The sequence below is a fragment of the Strongylocentrotus purpuratus genome, unplaced genomic scaffold (genome assembly GCF_000002235.5).
Source record: "Strongylocentrotus purpuratus isolate Spur 01 unplaced genomic scaffold, Spur_5.0 spur5_scaffold_6, whole genome shotgun sequence".
Taxonomy (NCBI): Eukaryota; Metazoa; Echinodermata; class Echinoidea; order Camarodonta; family Strongylocentrotidae; genus Strongylocentrotus; species Strongylocentrotus purpuratus.
The window spans coordinates 50,108,233-50,129,234 of record NW_022145612.1 but is presented as its reverse complement, the minus strand read 5'-3'; the positions used below and the strand labels follow the sequence as shown (position 1 = coordinate 50,129,234).

Sequence of the window (21,002 nt, the reverse complement as noted above, 5' to 3'; positions counted from 1 at the left end):
TTCCCATGTAATGTTTCGCATTATTTATGTAAAATGTGCCACTATTACGTAACCGAGCGTAATCAACGCACACGTTGTCGCCAAATTTGGCAGAAACTAGAAAACCTAAAATTATCCTCGGCCAATCTTCGTTCGTTGATGACAGGGCAAAAAGTCCCGGCTGATGGGATTGGGAATACATCCCCTAGTTTTGAGGGAGGGGTGGCCGAACAAATACCCCCACAGGCAAGGAAAAATTAAAAAATTAAACCAATATTACTGTTTTGAAAATGAATAAAAAATTACATCAGCGACTTTTTATGGAAGTGAAAACAAATTCTGATACTACTAAAATATTTTTTAACAATATTTACATCGTCCTAAAAATGAGCCCCTTTTTCAAAATATCACACCAATCTCCATGAGAGTCGTGTGTGTTTTCGCACGAGAAAATCTCGGTGCCTGATTGCGATCATCCCTCCCCGAAAAAAAAGGATATAGGCCATTGGATATTGCTATCTCCCTAAGTGCAGCCTCGCTTCCAAATATTAGCTGTATCAATTCAATGTCATGAATACCGAACACAAGGCCGATTACAGCGAAAAGAAATACATCTCATCGATCCAGTTCTGTACCCAAAAAGCCTGCCTGCTTTGACCCACTCTATCTGGTCCCAGATTTAATTTAGACATTGGATGCTCGCTTCATCATCTTCGGGAGCTCCGAGTGTGGCGATTCTTTACACGAAGCGCTTCTTGTCTTCGCCAAACCCCCAAGTGAATTCTATATCACAGCACGCGCGCCGATTAGGTGTATCAAGCCTGCCGAAACGATATACATTTGCAATTAAAACTTGCATATTTGTTTACAAGTTAAAGATGTTTCAATTAAGTTTACGGAAATAGGAGGATATCACAAATTGACTGTTATGTAATCAAGAGTATAGAGCGTTTTTCATAGTACAATCATGTACTTGAATGCAACTCCATTATTCGAACGCAATTCATTAAACAGTAGGAAGGGCCATTAGTCCAATTTGCAATTGTTGCTTAAAAATTATATATTTGATATTTGCGTCTATGGAAGTCTGTTTATTGTCTCATTTTCTCCTATGTTCTCCGTCCCTCTTTGTGAACCAATTACTGTTTGCATATACACATGTGGTTTGACTGATTCGATATTCACGTGTTTTTGATTGCCAGGTCTAACTGTTCGAAATTAAGTTTGCTTCGCATATTTGCAAATTGTTCATAGAGAAATTACTCACAAATCAAGTAGGGTTTTGATATACATGTATTTCTTCTTAGCTGTTTCAAACTGGTGGACATCACGAGCAAAATGAGTTAAGCTATAATGATTTTTGGAAGAGTATTATTTTCCGCTGATTCGCTCCAAAAACCATCCATCGGTGAGACTAGTCCAAGCTGAATGTGAGAATCATTACTTGAAAATGAGAGATTCTAGACACTTTGCTGAACCTAGTGACAGGAAACATGTGCAAATAAGATGGAAAATGTCAAAGATCGCTCCATGAATCTATATTCCATGTGTGCATGATGTGGAGTTTTAAACCAAGGCCATCAGAATTCAGAAGACATGAGAGAAGGGCGACGTTATTAGGGTCTACGTTGCCAAAATTATACGTGCGCTCGCTGCAACGAGAAGGACCCCCAAAAATCCATTTCGAAATTTCTCTTTTTAAGTGGTGGATTTATAGTGATTTGAATCCCAACGAAAAAGCATTAAGTGTTTCAAAGGAACATCTCAGAACCAAAGTTCCGATAATTTGTTACTTTGCATAAATCAGATTTATTAGAAAAATATGGACCTGCATACATGCTGAAAGCCATTCGGTTCATATTTGTTACAGGCTCTAACCAAAAAAAAGAAGGTTTGTGATGAAAAATACAGGATTATCATTATTATCCAAGGTTGCTGGCAGAGAGATGTATTCTTCTTAAAAAGTAGATAAAATTCTATTCCTCATGAAGCTTGAATTTGTTCCTGCTTGATATTTAAGTTCTTATTGGTTTTATTTTGGTTTCTTTGGTGCAGGTTGTAAGGTATGCGGTGGCCTACACTGTGGTCCTGGCTTGGTGCTAGGGATAGTAGCATGTATCTATTTCATCATCATCCTACCATCGGGTAAGTAAGACATTCTATACTCCTCTTTCTTCCTTCCTCTTCTCCCTTTTCCTTTTTTCCTACCACCTTTCCCTTATTCTCCCCTATTCCCATAACCCTCCTTCCTTTTCCTTTTTTCCTTCCAATTCTTCATCAGGACGTTTCGACTCCTGCATGGATTATCTAAGTTTGTTTTATTTCTGTTTCCATTCATTTTCAAACTTTTCATATTCATTTTCATTCAATATCAATGTTCCTTCATTTTTTATCATACATCTTTGTCCTGTTTGCTTTTTATATTGTTTCCATGCATATACTTTCCATCTAATTTTCCTTTCCCCTTTGTCCCAGAGTAATTTTAATTCTTCTAGTTTCTTTTTTTCTTCATATACCTATTCTTTCTTCTACTTTTAAGACAAGTATAGGCCTATATTTTGGTTACAATGATCATTTCATTTCAGAAGGAATTGCCCCCCCCCCCTCTATCTCTCTCTCTCTCTCTATCTATCCCTTTATATCTTTTTTTTTATCACCATATATGGTACATTGAATAGCATTTTCTTACTTACTTTAAAATTCTTTTCATCTTGATCTGCCATCATTTTCATTTTCTGTACATCCAAATACCGGTACCTTTTCTGCCTTTGTGTGTCTTTCTTAGCCTTCTCTGTTCACGATGGGAAATGGGAAAGGGGGTGTCGCATGTCTTTGTTGTTAGTGTTATATCACGTATCTACCTGCATAAGGCTGAAATGAATGGTAGGCAAGGGATAGAGTTCGCTCAGATCGTGACTTGAATCAGGAAGAAGCTATAGGCACTTACACACTAAAGATCTTGCCTTACGGGATGAAAAAGAAAGAAAGAAAGGTTCCATGCACCATGTATAGGGCCGGAAAACAGTGTTAAGGATTTCTATATTAATCTTAAGACGTGTCAAACTATTGAATACAACCCCCCCCCCCCTCCCCCGGAAAACAAATATGCCCATATTATTGTAACATCATTTCAAAACATTGATTGAAACCAGATTATATCACATATGAGAATACTGTCAGTTGATATACATGGGAATATTATTATTTCAAAATGTTTTATCGAATACGTCACATACGATATTTCTTAGACGTCATTTAAAACAATGTATATTAAGATGCTTAAGATTTGCTTCATGTATTAAAATGTCACAGAATATAAAACGATCGTTGTATCAAATATTAAAACACTCTTAATTAATTAAGCGCTTTACAGATACCATTACAGTGCAGTTATTCAAATATATATCGTCACATAATGGTTATAGGAATATTTTGATTTCAAAACTTTAAAGACGTATTATATTAATGTTGTTTAATGAATGAAAATGCTTTCCTGCATTTCAAAATGCGGAACTCACATTTCGTACATTATGCACACATCCTGACCTTCATATCCTTCCAGGCATGAGTCTATTAGGTATACGTGAGGCGGAGTATGACAGCCATGCAGGCTGTACGTGACTTAAATACAGGAACGAGGAACCTCATCAGACTATTTTTTTTTCTGGAGGGGGGGGGGGGGGGGGTGGCGATGTAACTGCTAGGCATTGCATAGTCATTGTATGTTAATGGCCATGATATGAATATGATTAAATTACATCTTTGCTATTTTGCCATTAAATTCTATTTCCTCTTCCTTTTTCTTTTAAAGAGAAGACAACCGTGGTTGCCTTAAACCATGATTCGTAAAATGTCAACAGTTTTTATTTTACAGGACTATATTCAAACACGAATATTCGTAATGATCAAACGTTGCAGTATAATTAAACATAATGATATGTATATGGCTTTATAATCAAACAAACCGGGGAGATACTTTCTGATGCAACGGCGCATGATCTAGCTATACATTTGTTGACAAGCAGGTATTAAACTTTCAAAGCGTTGCCATTTTCTACACCTGGATGAATAGGGTCAAATGTATAATGTTTTTGTCTTGGAGCTTGTATTAGCATTGGCAAGTTGCATGGTGGCATATCCAGTTGTGACATTACCTATCCAGAATTCCATCTCAAGACCTGCACCGCATGTCTCTGCACTTGACATTAGCCTATCATGATTGCCTGACACCCTCCCGTAGTCCCATACATCGCGATCGACGTGACACCGTTTATTTCATTTCAATTCATTTACAGTGACCTTTCCGTAGCTCAATGTCCCAGCTATACTTTAAAAAAAAATGTATATAGACATGGTGATTGCATGGAATGAGCGTCTGAATACACGGCGCCATCCACGTTATAGTTCTATATCCACACACGTACGTTCGTGTACGGTTGTATTTTCAGCCCTTCGTCTGTAAGGAACGGTGGAATAAAGCATCTGTTATTACGTAGGCTGCTTTAGAATGATTCTCAAGAGAAATCACCCAAACATGAAGATGAGGAGAGATTGTTATTGTAAGTCGTTCGTTCCTCTTTGGAGATCTTCCCAACATTGAAGAGTAATACCGTTTGAGAGAAGAAGTTCCCTGATCTAATAGCTTATTGCATGGAGAAAGTGATTTTTATTCGAGAACCGAGGCAGACGGGTATTAATGTCAGAAAAATATTGACATTATAAACATGGAATGATATCTCTTTCCTCCGGTCCTCTTCAGTTTGCGTGCATCCTGCATAGAGACGGCGTCATAATTAAGAGTGCCCATTCGGGGTATCATTTACCATTCTCTCTATCAAAACAATATTGAAAATATGAAAAACTAGAATGGGTTTTAAACATAGTAACCCATCCCATTTAGAAAGAGTCGATCGACCGGAGATTAAATGTAATTGATTCGTTCGTACGTCTACGCATAAAAGTGCGAGACATTTTTGTTTGTATATGTATAAATTGAAAAGTGGGTCCATGTGCCTCGGGCATCGCTGCAAATTGACAGAGACATGATAATGGTTAAGACCAGGTATGCTTTAAAGGACCTCGTATAGATATAGAAGCACTTCAGAACGAGGTAGCACATAATGTCAAGCCGATCTCAAACATGAGAGTGATGACGTCATTAATGGGTCTCCTCTAGAATCTCCCTGTTGGGAATATCTAATAAGGGACAAATGACCTCCCGGGGTGGTGAAAAAAGAACCCCCATTACACATACCAAGTAGTCTCCTTGATGGTGCTGACGTCATCGCCATGTTTGCATGCATCCAGAGTTATGTGTATTGCTAAGCAGTTCCTCCTCAATATTTCGCCAAGCCGCGGAAATCTCTCCCCAGATAGATCGGCAGGAGCATATTAATGTGTTGGCTCCATATGAATTCTCATCTACAAAATAGAGGATGGTGGGGGGGGGGTGTATATCAGCACAGTAGCATATTAAAATGTAGGTTCCATGCGAATTCTGATTTACCATGTCTGTACTGAATGGAGGATGGGGTGGGGTGAAGTATGGGAAGAGCAGAGAGAGAGAGAGAGAGAGAGAGAGAGAGTGAGAGACTAGGATAAGGGTAAACCTTCAGTATCTGCTGTAGACATCGGGGAAGTGATATCCAATCGTAAAATAGGGATACACCTTAAAGGAATATGCTATTAAGATGGTAGTAGGAAGTTACAAACGTATTATCATTTATTATGAATGAGATTAAAACTGTGTTTCCAATCTTGATACACACCACCCTAAATTCCTAACTTGCAAATGTATTGTACATTTAACATAAACATTGATCAATAAAAGATGAAGCCGAGTGCTGGTCAGGCAATGAGTGTAAAATGAAATATAATCAATTATTATGAAATAAAAGTTATCAATAGGAGCCTATTTTTTATAAATGTAATGCTTCCTGGGAGAAATCAATCGATCTTAATTACTGGGTGTAAGCCACAAATATTTTCAAACTAAAGGAACCTATTTGTATATCAAATTTGGAATCATCAAAATTACAACAAATCGGTTCCATCATTAAACAAAAATCACAAACCGTTCAAAGCACTTCACCCTATATCGATACATAACATGTGACATGAGAATTCGGTCCAAAATATTTCTAGTCATATTCGAAATATAAGAGTGTTTCACGAGCAATCCTTTCCATGTGACATTTGAGTTTGATATTTTTCCACTTACGAATATTTAAAGAATTGAAGAGATGACAAATTATTTGATGACCTTTACCAGAATCCAATCTCCTCTTCCATCATGTCAATCTATAGTGTTAGATGGTTAAGATTTGGGGTCGAGAGATAAAGATAAACAGTCAAAAATGCAGACATGATTGTCTGCTACACATAGTCATAGAGGAATATTAGGAATAGAGCCATCCCCGCTTTGAACGCTTCATTTTAACTTCATCTTTCTTTCCATCTGACATTATAGTAAAAATAATAATCGACGAATTTCAGTGAAACAATTATTATTTTACAACAACGAAAGGCGATTCATGCAAAATAATTGAATGAAAATAGGCGAGGGGGGGGGGGGGGATGACCCGGAAGCATTATCGTCACATCTGAGATATCACCTGAATACGATTCCAAAGTGTGAGAGTGAATTAGGAATATACTCTTGTGTGAAATCTACATCCGCATATCAGTCAAATTTCTTAATTTTATCATCATATATATCTTAAATAATTTGTGTGAACGTCAAATGAATAATTCGCTTGAACTTCAAAATTAATCTCGCACCACTCATCATCATCATCATGACTATGCATGTTTTCTATTTGGCTCCTTTATAGGTGAATATGCATATTCTGATTTTATAATCCTCTCGAAACCACTCCTAAATAATCAGGATACAATAATTGTATTTCCTTCCCTTATGATAGCAAAAGCATTGGGCTGCAATAGAATACTACGAAGAGTAGAAGAATTAGTGGCGTAAAAGGGCGTGGGGGCGGATCGGGGTTCGTAATCAATCGTGTTGTAACGTCTCTCTCTCTCTCTCTCTCTCTCTCTCTCTCTCTCTCTCTACCTCTCTACCTCTCTCTCTCTCTACCTCTCTACCTCTCCATCTCACTTTCTCTCTCTTTCTCTCTCCCTCTCCCTCTTGCCTTTTGAAATTGCAAGTGGTTTGTCTGTCGGTAATGAAGGGTCAGGTTCCCCTGTGCCCCGAGCCTGTGGCTACCCCCGTGAACTCCCAAAGAGGTATCTCAGGGAGACATCAGCCTGACCATTCTCTGATGTATTCATTAGATGGTGCCTAATCAATCAGATATATCTCATATTGCTTGTATATCACGGGCCAGCTTCTATGAATGCGATATACTGAAACAGAGGCGTAGGATGGGCTCACATATTGGGGGGGGGGGGGGGGGTACCGGCATCATGAAGAAGGGGAACTATTCGGTGAAAAAAAATTAAAAAAATAATAATTATGTTTCAACAAGATCATTATTTAGGAGGAGGGTGTGGATGTAAGTTGAAGTGGGTCTTTTAGTATTCCATTAATTTTTTTTTAGGGGGAACTTGCCCCCAGCACCCAGTATATGTACGGTACTTTCCTGATGGATAAGATGAAGTGACTGGTGTACACTGAGTGTCATTTATACATTATTTACAGGTCTCTTCCTTCCTTACGCAGTAAGCTTCCGTAATCTATATACCCCGACTCTCCGAAGAGAAAGAGAGAGAGAGAGAGAGAGAGAGAGAGAGAGAGAGAGAGAGAAGAGAGAATCAGCTTCTAAACGTTCAACCACTTCTCATAACAAATTGGCGAGAGAAATTTTTAAAGTTCAAAGCAATTTTTACGGCATTGCATTAAAAAAAAAAAGGAAAAATAGATGAAAAGGTGAACGATTGTGGACGCCATTGCAGATCGGCTGTATTGAGTAAGGTGACGTCAAACTCTGATCAGCCGAACTTTGTCTCCTCGATACCAACTAATAAGCGATGAATATTCCATACGGAATGCATCAAAATGTGAAATCCATCTGGTCATGGTGTATGAACACACACTCGGGGCATTTCCCACCGATTCCAAGACATACGGTTGTTAGGGGTTGTATCTACCAAATAGAAAACAAGATGTAGATGATTAACGAAAAGTGTAAAAAATTAATATCCCAATCCTTTAAAATTCAGCAAAATATACTATACATAATGGAGTTTGAAGGGATGTGTGAAACCTTGTGTTGGCAGTAATATATATATTTTTTTGGTAAATAAAATTCTGCTCAGTTGCAGTGAAAATGTGAAAGATCGCGATTGCTGATCTCGAGTTGTCTATCAGATCTACTTTTTGCGTACATGACAGGTTGGCATATTTTCATGATTCCATTATCTCCCTCCTCTATTTCAAGCTTTATCTCCTGTGTCCTTTTCATTTCCCTGTCTTTTTCCATTTCCTTGTTGGTTTACCTGCGCAATGTTATTCTTACTTTGTATGTTACTTTTTACTGAATTCTATTTTAAAATTTTCTATGTATTTTACTTTAATGTATTTTGAAATATTTTGTAAGTTCAATTTGTGTCAGCCTTTGGCTGCTATTTTGAAGATATGATTTTGATAAATAAACCAGTTCAAATCAAATAAGCCCGATATAAACATTTCAATAGCTATCCATCATATTCTTTGAAATTCCAGAAAGCCAACTAATTTATCTCCTTATCTTCATCTTCACAGGTCTATTCTTGGCGATGGTTGGAGGTCCAAAGAGCGTGGTACTCCTCCTGATCGGTTTGGGATGCATCTTCATACCCCTTCTCCTCTTCCTCGTGGTATGCCTTCTCATCAGGTGTAGGAGAAAGTACTCGAATCCGGGAACCAGACACATGCGGATGAACGAATCCTCGGCACCAACCAATGTCTAACGAAAAAGAGACGTTTTTCTTCTCTTTCTTGAAACCATCTGAGTTGTCTGTCCTTCTCTTAAGATGTTGGAGAAAGTACGTGCATCTGGGCACCGGGCGTACTTATGTGAATGAACAAATCATCGGCACCCACCATTTTCGAACCAGAAACGTATCATCTCTGGTCTAACGAAGAGAAGGCGATGTTTTCTTTTTCTCTTTCTTGAAACCGATGGCCTTGTCTGACCGACATACGGTGCTGGAGTGCCGGATATGGATGCGCTTTGCGGCGTGGTGGGCAGGATGCAATCTTCTTCCTCTCCTCCTTCCTGGAGACTTCTTTGAGACTTCTTTGATTCTTCCCAACATACCATCAAGAGCCAACAGAACTGAGTCTTGTAGTCTACTTCCCCAGGTGTCAAGTAAAGTTGAAGAACGGACAACACATTTAAACAGAAGGGGCCATCTCAACTCTATACCAGCGTTAGGGTAGTCAACTTTTTCTCTTGTATAACTTGTAACTATAGAGACGGATCAACGCTGAAGAGTTAAGCAAGGGCATCAATCATCTGACACAAGACTGAGTTCCTTGACGCCTTCAGGGAACTTTGTCTGTAGAAGTATGTTAAGATGAATACCAAAACTATTGTCAAAGGGTAAAGTAGAGGTGACACTATAGTCCGAACAGATGACCCCCAAATTCTTACAGTGTTGGTGTTGATGAAAGTGCCGATGAGATGAGACACAGGGTAAACTTCATCAAATGAATCTTTCTTTTTCAATCCTGAGATGATGATGATTGCCATGGTAACACGGGGTATTTTACATATTTGGTGTTAGGCTGTATATATAGTCCTTTAAAAAGTGTAATCAACGCCAAGTTAAAGTGTATTGTGTAATCTTGATGACGCGCTTTTCATTATTTTATTTTACTTGTCGTGTCTCGTATCACCACTTAAGTGATCATAACACCGTATACTAGGTGGATGTGAGAAAAAGCTTCATTTTTTAAAAATCACACGTGGTAGACTGGCACATCGTGGACAGAAATTTACAAACATTTGTAGTCACATGGGCAGCACCTTTATTATGAGGGGGGGGGGGGGGGAATGGTCAGGTTTTATCTCTGTTTTTTTCTTTTCTTTCTAATGAGACGGATAACATGCACACCATTGGGCGATTTAAAAACTCCAAAGTTCATAAAAAGATACAAAATATGGAAGTAAACCCAATAACAGTTAACTGCAACAAAGCACAATATTGGTCTAACAACAATAGGGAAACAAATATATGTGTGGATTTACGTTTTACCAACATGATGGGAATCTCTTGGTTTAAATTTGAGCAAGGGCACATTCATCGCAGGCACGAGGGGAAAATTACACAGAGCTCGGCATAAAGCAATGAAAAGAGTGCATATCGGAAGTGTATCCATGGTGTACGGCAGATGTTTTCCACAATCGAACATCATCCCGAAATACAAGATGCTGGGAATATCTGTGCTTCGAAAATGGGTCAAACCCTAGAAAATCGAGATCGCATCTCGGATGAAATGCAAATACAGATACACACTCGAAGTTCTCATAATATGGAACAAGCTAGATATTCTGTCTCTTTTATTTGAACATTGCGACCTATTTCTCGACTGAGGTCCTCAAATATCAGCTGGTTTACGGTTGGTCGAAATTGGCGGGAATTCAAGTTACGTACACTTGAGTCGTCTGTCTCTGTTTCCAGACGAGTTCAGCTGAATGCACCTGGTTGGTATAGATAGAGGGTTATATGCCTAGGGATCTGTAAAGAGGAGGGGGCGGCACTCTTAAAAATATACATACATAAATTTTATGTCAATGAGACAATGGCAGGAGTGATATTTAGTTATTCGCATATTCTCTTCTTAAAATGATTAATATATCGTTTAATTTTCTTTTAAGAAGATTAAGTTCTGAACATCCGTTATTGAAGAATGGTATAGACCTATAGTGGTCGAGACAGTGGGCCCGGTTGGGGTGTCTTGTTGAATCTAGTACTCGAACATTGAATAAATGTTTTCAATGTCAGCTCCGAGAGCGTTTATTTTTTCATTGTGATGCATGGAGTCTGACATTAACATTTTACAGTTCTCCATTAAATTCATGGTCTCACGAAATTATGTGATCAAGGAATTTTGAATAATGAGTGTTTCAGCAAGTCAGCAAAGCTCATGTAACTTCATATTTTATAGTGCGAGGGGATTTCCGACCACGCCCTTTTTAGAGAAGAATATGTGAACAATTAAGCAATGCACTTTCCAAGACAGTAACATTCTTCATTCGTCATGTCCATCAGTGTACTTGTCCGTCGTGTTTGTTAGAAGGTATTAATGTTTTAAAAGGAGCCACAGTTTGGAGTACAGACTCACTGACAGAAAGTCAGACAAATAGGGAGGTGGAAGCTGTTTTTTCTGATTCTCGATAAAACAGCGTGCCATTAGAATGATTGCTCCCGTGTAGATCGATAAACATTGAATGGGTATAGAAGTTTGGTTCCTTTTTGTGCACACTCTCTCTTTATGTGTTTCTCCCCCGGTGAATGCATTTCAGACAGAAACAATATATATTATATTAGGGTGATGATTGTAAGGGACGCCAACGTTTACTGTCATTACTTTACCTGCCCCAGACGTTTGTTATTGAAACCGTTTTTTGAGTTGGTGAAGGTTATTCAATCTTCGCTTGTGACCTTTTTAATTCTTGTTCTGCATCCGAGTACCTTCCAAAGTTCCCAGACATTCCTCCTTGTCCTCCCCTCTCTCTCTTTAGAATCAGACTAAATTTCTGCGAGCAGGGGTAGGTAGGTAAGCAGAGAAGACCACAAATTGCCAAGACTCGGCAAACTGAGAGCCACCAGGAAATGAATTGTGGAAACCGAACACTAGGCCAGGAGCGATTGAAAGGTCTTATGTTTGACGATAGTGGTTTAGGGAAGGACGGAGATGCATGATCAAAGCGCACTGTAATAACCACGAGAAAAACTTCATGGAAAAAAATAGGGGTCCATTAACACAAATAAGTACCGTCTGGTGTTCCGAGATGTTCGTCATAAGTGCATTCCACATGGAGTTATGTTACACGTGATGCAACCGCTGTACCAGCAGAGAGCAACTTCCTTGTCGTATAGTATCCGATGTTTTTGTTGCGGTTTCTTTTGAATATGAATGTATGAATTTTCCATACTCCAGACGAATATTGCGGTGCAATCGCAAAGTTGCATCTTGATGCATGGACACAAAGAGAACGTTGAGTTCTGGTAACGGTGACAAATAATTTGTGAGCTTTCCTGAAAATGAATTTAAGGAAATTATCACGATCTATCACAGATTAACAATGTAGCAGGGTCTCGTCTCATAACGCGTTGCGATATGGGTCCCTGTAATACGAGGAAGTATATGTATAAGAGATGTGTGATAGAAATACCAATAGTTTCTTATTGTGTTTGATATTATTTTTTATGTAAACTAGTCAATGTTTAACCTTATACGATTTAAAAGACAACGAAAGTACGAAATATTTAATTGAGTTGTTTAAAAAAGTTGTCTCTGGTGGTTTTTTTCATGCTTGTAAATATACGCGATAATGTGCTTGTGGTATCTTATCAATATAAAGTTGTATCTTTGTGTATATGATAACTTATTTTGTACTATATAATGTTGAAAGAGACGAAACGTGCCTATTTGTTTGAATTTTTGCATATATTTTCTTCCACGCTTAAGTGGAATTAAAAATGAGTTCAAAGTTGAAATGATTTATAGCTGCAATAATATACGAAAGCCAAATAATACTTGCTTAAGCTGAAATGTAAGTGTGTTAGGGAAAGGTTGTGCAATCTAAATACGAACCCACGTCCAGTAAGAAGTAGTTTTTACTCCTGTTTTGTTTTTTAAAAGGGTTTTGGCTGAATACTTCGTCACAAACTTTTTGTATATATGATATTTTTTATCACAGAAATCATTAAAGTATAAAAATCAAATTTCTGGAAATATCCACCATGAAATAGATCTATATCCTTTTGTTTTAAAACGGTTTGGGTCGAATGCTTCGTCATCAAATTGAAGACAAAAAAATGTTATCATTGAAGTGATGTAATGTATAATTTGATAAAATCATCATGGTCTTCTTGATTGTATTAGCTTGTTGATTATTTTCTACTTAATTAAATTTGTTTAAAAAAAGATGTTTCCCTTCCAAACCTTTGCGTCTCCGGCAAATGTAGTTTCCTGCTTTCAACAAAATGACCTTTAGTGAGCGCTAAAGTAGTTCTCCGCTCATCAAAAATTCTGCACCTTTGGTGAGCACGCACCCCACAAAATGATTTTAATGAGCAGAATATTAAGTTAATAAGAACTAAAAGAAAAGACATCAAAACTCCATGACGTCAACTCTTCTAGTCTCCTAGTATATAAAAATGCACAATTTTAAATGCGTTTAGAATGCCGCTATTTTAAGTATGGATAAAGATAGCAGTAAACAATTTTTAGAGCTTTACAATTTCCATATAAAAAAGGTTCCTTTTAGCTTTACCTTTCCAACATGTCTTGTAGAAAAACATTGATGGGAATGGAATGGATTTGCTAACAGATCGTTTGCAATGCAAATCAAATTCAATGCAATTTCATATAATTGTTCATTTTCCACTCGTTCCTAACGTAACGATGTGTATGTATATAACTGCTGTAACTTATTTAAACATTATTATTTTCTTTTATAAATGGGTTGCAATTTCATAGAAATAAATGTGAGTATTATCTCCAGCTAATCATTCAGAAGGAATGTGGTCACTTTTCAGAGATCGGAGGATCAGCTTTGCAATGATATGTATCATTCCATTAAAGCGTTTGAGTCCAACATTCCAAAATATAAACCAAAAAGAGATGAAGGATGATTCTGAATTCAAAACAGGAAGACTCAAACATCTATATACTCAAAACATCATAATGAACTATCAGTCCAGTTATACTGTGTCTGTATAATAACTGAAAGAAAATTAATCAACTCAATAAAAAGCGTAGCCAAAGAAAGAAGAATGTTTATGACACTTTTCCTTTTTAATTGTACTGTTTAAATATCAACCTCGAACGGATCTTTATGATTTATTCATCTCTGTCAGGGAATGAAAAAAAAATCTAAAATATGAATTTATGGTTGTAATATTGATGAGAGAGAGATCTTTGAAACCATGGTGACGTTATAATCGTAAGACTATGCAAATGTATTAGCTTGTAATTGAACAATTAGCAAGGTACAGTTTTTATCGTTAGAGAGTACGGAAAGGTTATCCAGAAAAGCTTTAGTGATGTCAATGAACAGTCATTTTTATAACCCCTTATTTTAATTTTGATAGAAATCTTTTGTGTATAAATTTACCTTTGTGCCATTATGTTCGAAGATCATGTATGATGTTTTTGAAGAAAAAAACCCTACCGTGGGACACGGTGCTTGAATTAATGAACGATTTGAATGTAGAGCAGTATCTTTATGAAATACGCTTTGATAATTAAAATGCGAATTGATTTGTGAAAAAAGTGTTCATCTGTTTATTTTGTATCTGAGTGTTTTGAATGAGATGTGTTAGTTCTGGGACGCAAGAATTCTTCGAGAATATTTGTCTATCTTTTGCATTGTGTTCACTGGTCGATTTACTGGGACACACACGGCCCGTGCCCCTCTCAAAAACCCAATCTTGCACAAAAATTGCTCCATTACTTTGCTTTTGTGCCCCTTTCAAATTATCCACCCAATCGGATGTTTTCCAAAATGTTTGATCTGCCCTGAATTTTTTGGCTCCACCAACGGCCTTCTGAAAATTGATTAAACTTCTGTTTTCAAGCTTCCTGTTTAAAAATGGAAATCAAAGACAACTCTATATGGTGATGACAACAGTCCTCATTGTGCAAGTAATTATTACGACTATGATCGTTAACGACGGCAGTTAATTACTTTGCTTAGTAGGTGAGCAGAACTCAAAAGAATCGATTAAAAGACAAATAAACAATGAGAAATTTGACATAATCCATTTTTAAATACAAACGTAATTAAATAAATAACTATAAGGTCGTGTTTTTTAAAACATTAACTTGTATATTTTGTCTTTATCTTCGTTGGAAGATATCCTTTATCAGTTCCCTTGTCTTCATCTTGTTTTCGCACAGAAAAGAAGGGATAAGGGGAAAAGTATTATGAAGCCACTTCAGTCAGAAGACGTGTAAAAAGCGCACACCAAGTTTCCGAGACGGTAGAAAATGCAGACGGGTTCAAGGATGCATTCTATAAACAATTCCCCCGAGATAGAATTCGACTTCAGGCCTTCCATTTCTCTTGAATATTTGAGGGGCTTTCTTCATCATTAATCTCTACCTTCGTCTACTGACTCAATCACCGTCTTTGACGTTTATCCGACATGGCTTCCTTTTCATCTCTAATATTGAAGCCAGTGTATTACCAAACCCGTAGTCCGTGTGCGGCAAATGGACATTTTGCCAAAAAAGAAAAAAAAATTCTCTAAATAATTCATTCAAACTTAGGTCCAATAGACACATCTACTCTTTAACTCAATGTGAAGATGATGTATTTGTCCTTCAAATTAACTAATAAAAAATATAGAATATTTTCTCGTTCCTGCAGACGTTTTGATGAAAAAGAATAAAAGGAAAATAAACTAAGGGCCCCAGGATCTACCAGGATTAGCATTGTAAGCTATATCCAAATTCGCTGGCTTGAAGAAGGCCTGGCCAAGGTCAAGTCAAACTAGGTCAGCCAGTTCAAACCCAATGGGCGGTTTGCGTCATCAATGGATTTGCGCGTAGCCGTGACGTCACCAATGGGTTTGCGCGTAGCCGTGACGTCATCAATGAATTTCCGCGTAGGATACACCTTTTACGCACACTGAACTGACCTACTTTTTATTGTTGACATGTGTACACCATAAATGTAAACACTGTACTACGGCATGCATGCACTCTCTGCACTGGCAACTCAATCATCACTAAGTAGTAAAAGCATCAACAACCTGTGCAGTTTCCCCAAATCAACGCAAATTATCAGGCTATGTAAGCACATAAAGTTGACAAATCTCATCGTAGAAACATGCTTTCCCAAAAATTGGCTATTGGACTTGGTTCTTTAATAGCACTGAAACTATTTGGACTTAGATCTACCTGGGATTCGGAGAAAGCGACGGTAGATATTAACGTCATCGCAGCTGCCGAAGAGGACGAAATGAGGTAGGGGCCTAGATCTAGACTAGATTGCAAATTGTACTATTATCCTTTTATTTGTAAATGAAATAATGTCGTTGATATAATTACGGTACAGTACAGAGGGAGTAGGGGGGGGGGGGGTTAGAAAGAGAAGGGGAAGGGTGGGGGAGTGAGACGGGGAGAGATTAGAGGGGGGATACAACTTTTAAGTTCTCATATCCTTGTAATGTGTATCTTGAGAAAGAGAGGGGGTGAGATCTGTGTTAATGATTAGTCTAAATGCTAAATAAAGAAGGTGCTGAGAATGCAAATCTTTTTTTCTAACCGATGGCTATAACAATAGTAATGCATGTATATCTGCGACACATGCGCCATGTCTCTAGGGAGAAATAGCTGCATATTTCAAGGACTCGTCGCTTTTTTCTTCTTCAAAGCAGTAGTCACCTAGAATTAGGGCGCACATTTCAAGTGATGCTCGTGTGTGACCTCCACTAAGTGTGATCAATGTGATGGATGTGAGTGGTAATCACCGAGGCAGCAAACGTGGAGATGGGTTGTATCATTCCTAATTATGATGCCAATGGGTGGGAGCCTAGGTCTGAATTTCGTTGACAATATATCTAGTACTCTCAGTTATGAAATGAATTAAGTCAAGGAAAAATGTGAAAATAATCAAAGAAAATTATGAATAACCATGATAACTAAAAAAACTACAATAACACAAATTTGATGAGTTATTTACATCATCTCCCACTGTACATTTGCAGTCAAGAACCCCCCCCCCCCCCCCAAAAAAAAAAAAAAAAAAAAATTGCCCCAGTTTACCTCAGAAGAAAACTTAGATAGTGTAAATACAAACTTTAAAAAAAAAAAAATTATTCTTGTTATACACTTCCTACCAGTACGAACGTCTACCACAATGGGGTGCTGTTTGGTATATGGGTAGCAGGTGTAGCTATCTCTATGGGTCGTCTACTCTCATACGCCATCTTTTCGGGAAAGAAAGGAATTGATGCAGTAACACAGGTGGGGGTACAATGGTATCATTAAATGGGAAAGACATTGTATAATTATCAGACTATCCCGAAAGTAGGCAGGACAATTAGAGAAACAGATGTCTTATAATTTTAAGATAAATTGGACAAGAATATTTTAAAAGGACAAATTTATGAAAAATTTGGGCCTTAGCATGGTATATTTATGGAGAACCTATTATTGGTAATTCAGTTATGATGTAGGACATTTTACATGTAATATGGACTACCTTTCTAATTTGATTACTAAAATTTATTTAGAATATTCAGTTTTTCTCACTTTATCATGGCAGTTGGCAACAGAAATCATGATGGAATCGTGATTTGGAAATTTTGTGTCATACTTCATTGATTTTTCTTTTAGTTTTTCTACTTCCACGTATACGACTCCTTTGATCAAAATGAACCTTCATACAAAGGTTTAATTTGCCCTTTCAAAAATGAAAATCCTTTCTAGTAGGAGTGGATATGGCATAATGTCAGGATATATGAAGAGCAATAAATGATTTGTACCATTACTTCAAATCATGAGATCTTTCATCCCTGATTGGAAGTGAAAGTGAGTTCAAGTAAAGCTAATACATCGTCTGTTATGAGCCAGAAGGGAATAATTCTTACACATAGCTAAAGCTCTTTGGAGTTTAAACAGCCAACATGGGCTTTAACATAAGCTTAAAGGAAAAGCATATAAACATAGACTAGAAGCTAGTAAATATTAGTGAAATGAGAAAGACTTCATTGTAATTTGTTTATGGTTACTAATTTATGATTCCATACATGCCCATGAAAAGGATATGTACTTTATATATAACAACGGTGAAGAATAATGACTAGAACGATAATAGCCTTTACAGCTCTGAACTTATCTCTTAGTTTCCCTGCATGGTCCACATGAATTAACAGACAATTGTTAAATTTAAAATAATCCTAATTTGATGCATTTATAAAAAATTGTTTAGACCCACGCTGATAAAAAAGAGGAGGAGCTTAGCCAAGTATCAGATGCGAAAGAGGTGAAGGAAATCAAGGTTATCAATCAGGTACAGCCACAAATTATGATACATTTTTATGCTGAAAAAAAGATGGATGAATAAATTTTTAAAAATTTCTTCAGATCTCACATGGAAATATTGTAACCAAACTTATGCCTCAATGTAATTTCATGTCTATGACTATTATGTAGCTTTGCTAACACTGGGTAAGAAAAAAACACCCAGATTATATTTTCGAAATGCTCGTATACTATACTGATTAAGTATTTTGTTATGAAGAATCTCTTGCTTCCCTATTTCCACATATAAAATATTGTGTTTACTCTTATTTATTTATTCCATATATCAATCAAAGAGTGAGATTTTCATATTTTACTCATTATAAAAGTATGTCCTATTCAAGAAAAATTATGCACTATTGTAGGAAGGCAAATTACCCACACCTGGATACGTATAAATCTGTTGAAATCTGATTACCATTAATAAATTATATGATCAATGAGCTGACGAAAGTAAATAATACCCTCCACCATATCAGATCATAAATAAATTTTTATTTTGTTGGCAGGAATCATACATAAAACTTTGTGGCGTGCAACAGGATAGTGATGAATCATTCAAACTAGTTGAAGAACATGGAAGCCCACCGATTGAAAAAGAAACAACACCAAAAGTTTCCAAAGAGGGGAAAGGTGAAGGGTCAAAGATTGAACCCATGCATGATGAAAAAGAAGATAAAGAAGTGAGATCCGAAACCAACATCTCAGTTTACAAACTTCCAGCGATTAAGCGCCATCATTTCATGGTAAGTGATGACCGCAGAGGCATTGAGAAATTATGTCACATGAATGATAAATACATAGTGATGGTATTCTGGACAAATATTGATATTCCATTGGCTGATCTTGACAGAACTTACAAAACTGAAAGAAATATTTTATTTGGACTATAAGGTACACAAGTGTAAATCATTTTCAATTTCAATCTCAGAGAAAATGCCAGCTGCTCAGATTAAGGAAACTACTTCATATACTTAAATGAATGGTGGTTTGTCATATTTATTCGACGTTTACCAGTAACGGACTTTGGACTATGAGGCAAGCATAGAATGGGGATGATTTCATGCATAGATTAGGTGATCTCTGGTTGTATGAATACATGTAACAGAGAGCAGATGTTAAACAGAATTATCATAAATTAAAAAAAATAAAAGAAGGAAGAAAAGAATAAAGAGATAGACTTGGACAGAAAAAACAAGTTGAAAAGAAATTGCATGCACTTTATTGCCCATTACCAGTTTCATCATACCAATATTGTATCCACATGAATATCCCAATCTAATCAAACCAAAATGGAAAAGAGGGAAAATAAGGGAGAGAGAGAGAGAGAGAGAATGGGGAGGGGGAGGGAGAGAGAGAGGATAGGGAGGGAGAGAGAGAGAGAGAGAGAGAGAGGATAGGGAGGGGCAAGAGAGAGAGAGAGTAGAGAACATAGTTTGCTAATTCTATCATTTAACATTTTCATTGTGCACAGGTTTTTCAAGATGGAATGAAGACTTTGAGACAGTCCGTCACTGGAAAATTCAGTCTTGAGAAGATCAATCTGGATGGCGTCAGGAACTTCATCTTTATTGTGGCCAAAGGTGAGTAAGAGTTCATGAGACAAACATTAATAACCACACAGAAGTGAGTGCATGGTAACCAAGCAGCATAAGGAGAGTTGAACAGTCGACTAATTATGCCTTCTATTGAATAAAAATCATCCGAAGATATAGCAAGTCTAGAATGAAGCTTATAGGGATGGACAGTCCTTATCAACAGTTAAAGCCAGCAGTAGTACATATTCAAGACAATGACCGACTCAAGGTCTGCAGTAAGTAATTGCATCCTGACAAAATGATCAGTCGTCTAGAACATTCCATTCTCATGGAACAGTAAACTCGACAATCGCTTGTCAGTTGAGTCAGTTCACCACGATTCTAGAACATGTAATGACTACTAGTGTGCATGGTGCATATGGGAAAGTACAACAAAATTTGTCATTTGGTGTTCCCAATGTTACCAAGTATTATGGTATCATGTTAAGGAGAACACTAAATTGACACAAAAGGTGTCATTTTCCTGGATATGTTGTCTGATTCAGAGTCCAAGAGGGCTTGCACATTCATACAATCATCAGATATATAACGAGAATATAAAAACATGGTTAAACTTTCATGTTATATTCCTTTCTCCCTAATCAGGCACCTTATCTCAGCTGAGTGAGCTGGAGTCAAAGGTCAAAGCCGACTTCCGCTGGCTGACCCTTGTAAGGGATCCCTCAGCCGAGCTGACCGGAGCCGCGCTGACTGGAGCCTCGCCCACCAAGGAGCCAAAATGGGTCCCAAGCGTCAATGTAGATACATTGCATACCAGCCCCACCAAGCCCATCACCAGCCCTAGGTCCCCATCTCTTAGATCTGGTATTCCTCGTAAGACACCAAGCCAGAGCAGGCATCAAAAGTAGACAACATAAAAGGCACACTAATGATTCAAAAGCATACATCTGAAGAATGAGATGGAATTATGAAAGAATTTTCTGCAATATCAAAAAGCAAAATTAAATCATTTTATGTTTAAAGATTGGCCAGCAAACTATAGAATCATCGATACAGTAACATCTTTTTCAAGAAAATAGAGGAATTAAATTTTGTTTGTAACTTCAATTGGAATTATCACATCTACATAGGCCACATCTGGAGAGCAGTAATGAAAATATATGGTTAAAGAAGAAAATGAAGGCATCAATTTTTACAGTTAAAGGTGTTCATAATGATGAATGATGAATGCCATCCTAATCAACAGCAAAATAAAGGCTATCACATATAGAAACTTTCTA

The 21,002-nt window shown here is 37.2% G+C and overlaps 1 protein-coding gene across 1 annotated transcript; it reads left to right on the top strand.

Moving 5' to 3' along the window:
- The first annotated feature begins 15,466 nt into the window (after positions 1-15,466).
- Positions 15,467-20,711, top strand: LOC754197. The gene is made up of 6 exons (XM_001177482.4): positions 15,467-16,123; positions 17,002-17,125; positions 18,093-18,173; positions 18,694-18,930; positions 19,659-19,767; positions 20,368-20,711. Exons 1-6 carry the CDS (start codon positions 15,987-15,989, stop codon positions 20,628-20,630), a joined length of 951 nt encoding a protein of 316 aa, XP_001177482.2. The 5' UTR covers positions 15,467-15,986; the 3' UTR covers positions 20,631-20,711.
- The last annotated feature ends 291 nt before the right edge of the window (positions 20,712-21,002 follow it).

What these genes read in the sequence shown, in the direction of transcription:
- LOC754197 (XM_001177482.4), top strand. Translation starts at nt 15,987, where the DNA reads ATGCTTTCCCAAAAATTGGCTATTGGACTTGGTTCTTTAATAGCACTG. An exon ending in AAATCAAGGTTATCAATCAG is followed by an intron (nt 18,174 to 18,693) that starts GTACAGCCACAA and finishes TTTTGTTGGCAG; the next exon opens with GAATCATACATAAAACTTTG. An exon ending in TTAAGCGCCATCATTTCATG is followed by an intron (nt 18,931 to 19,658) that starts GTAAGTGATGAC and finishes CATTGTGCACAG; the next exon opens with GTTTTTCAAGATGGAATGAA.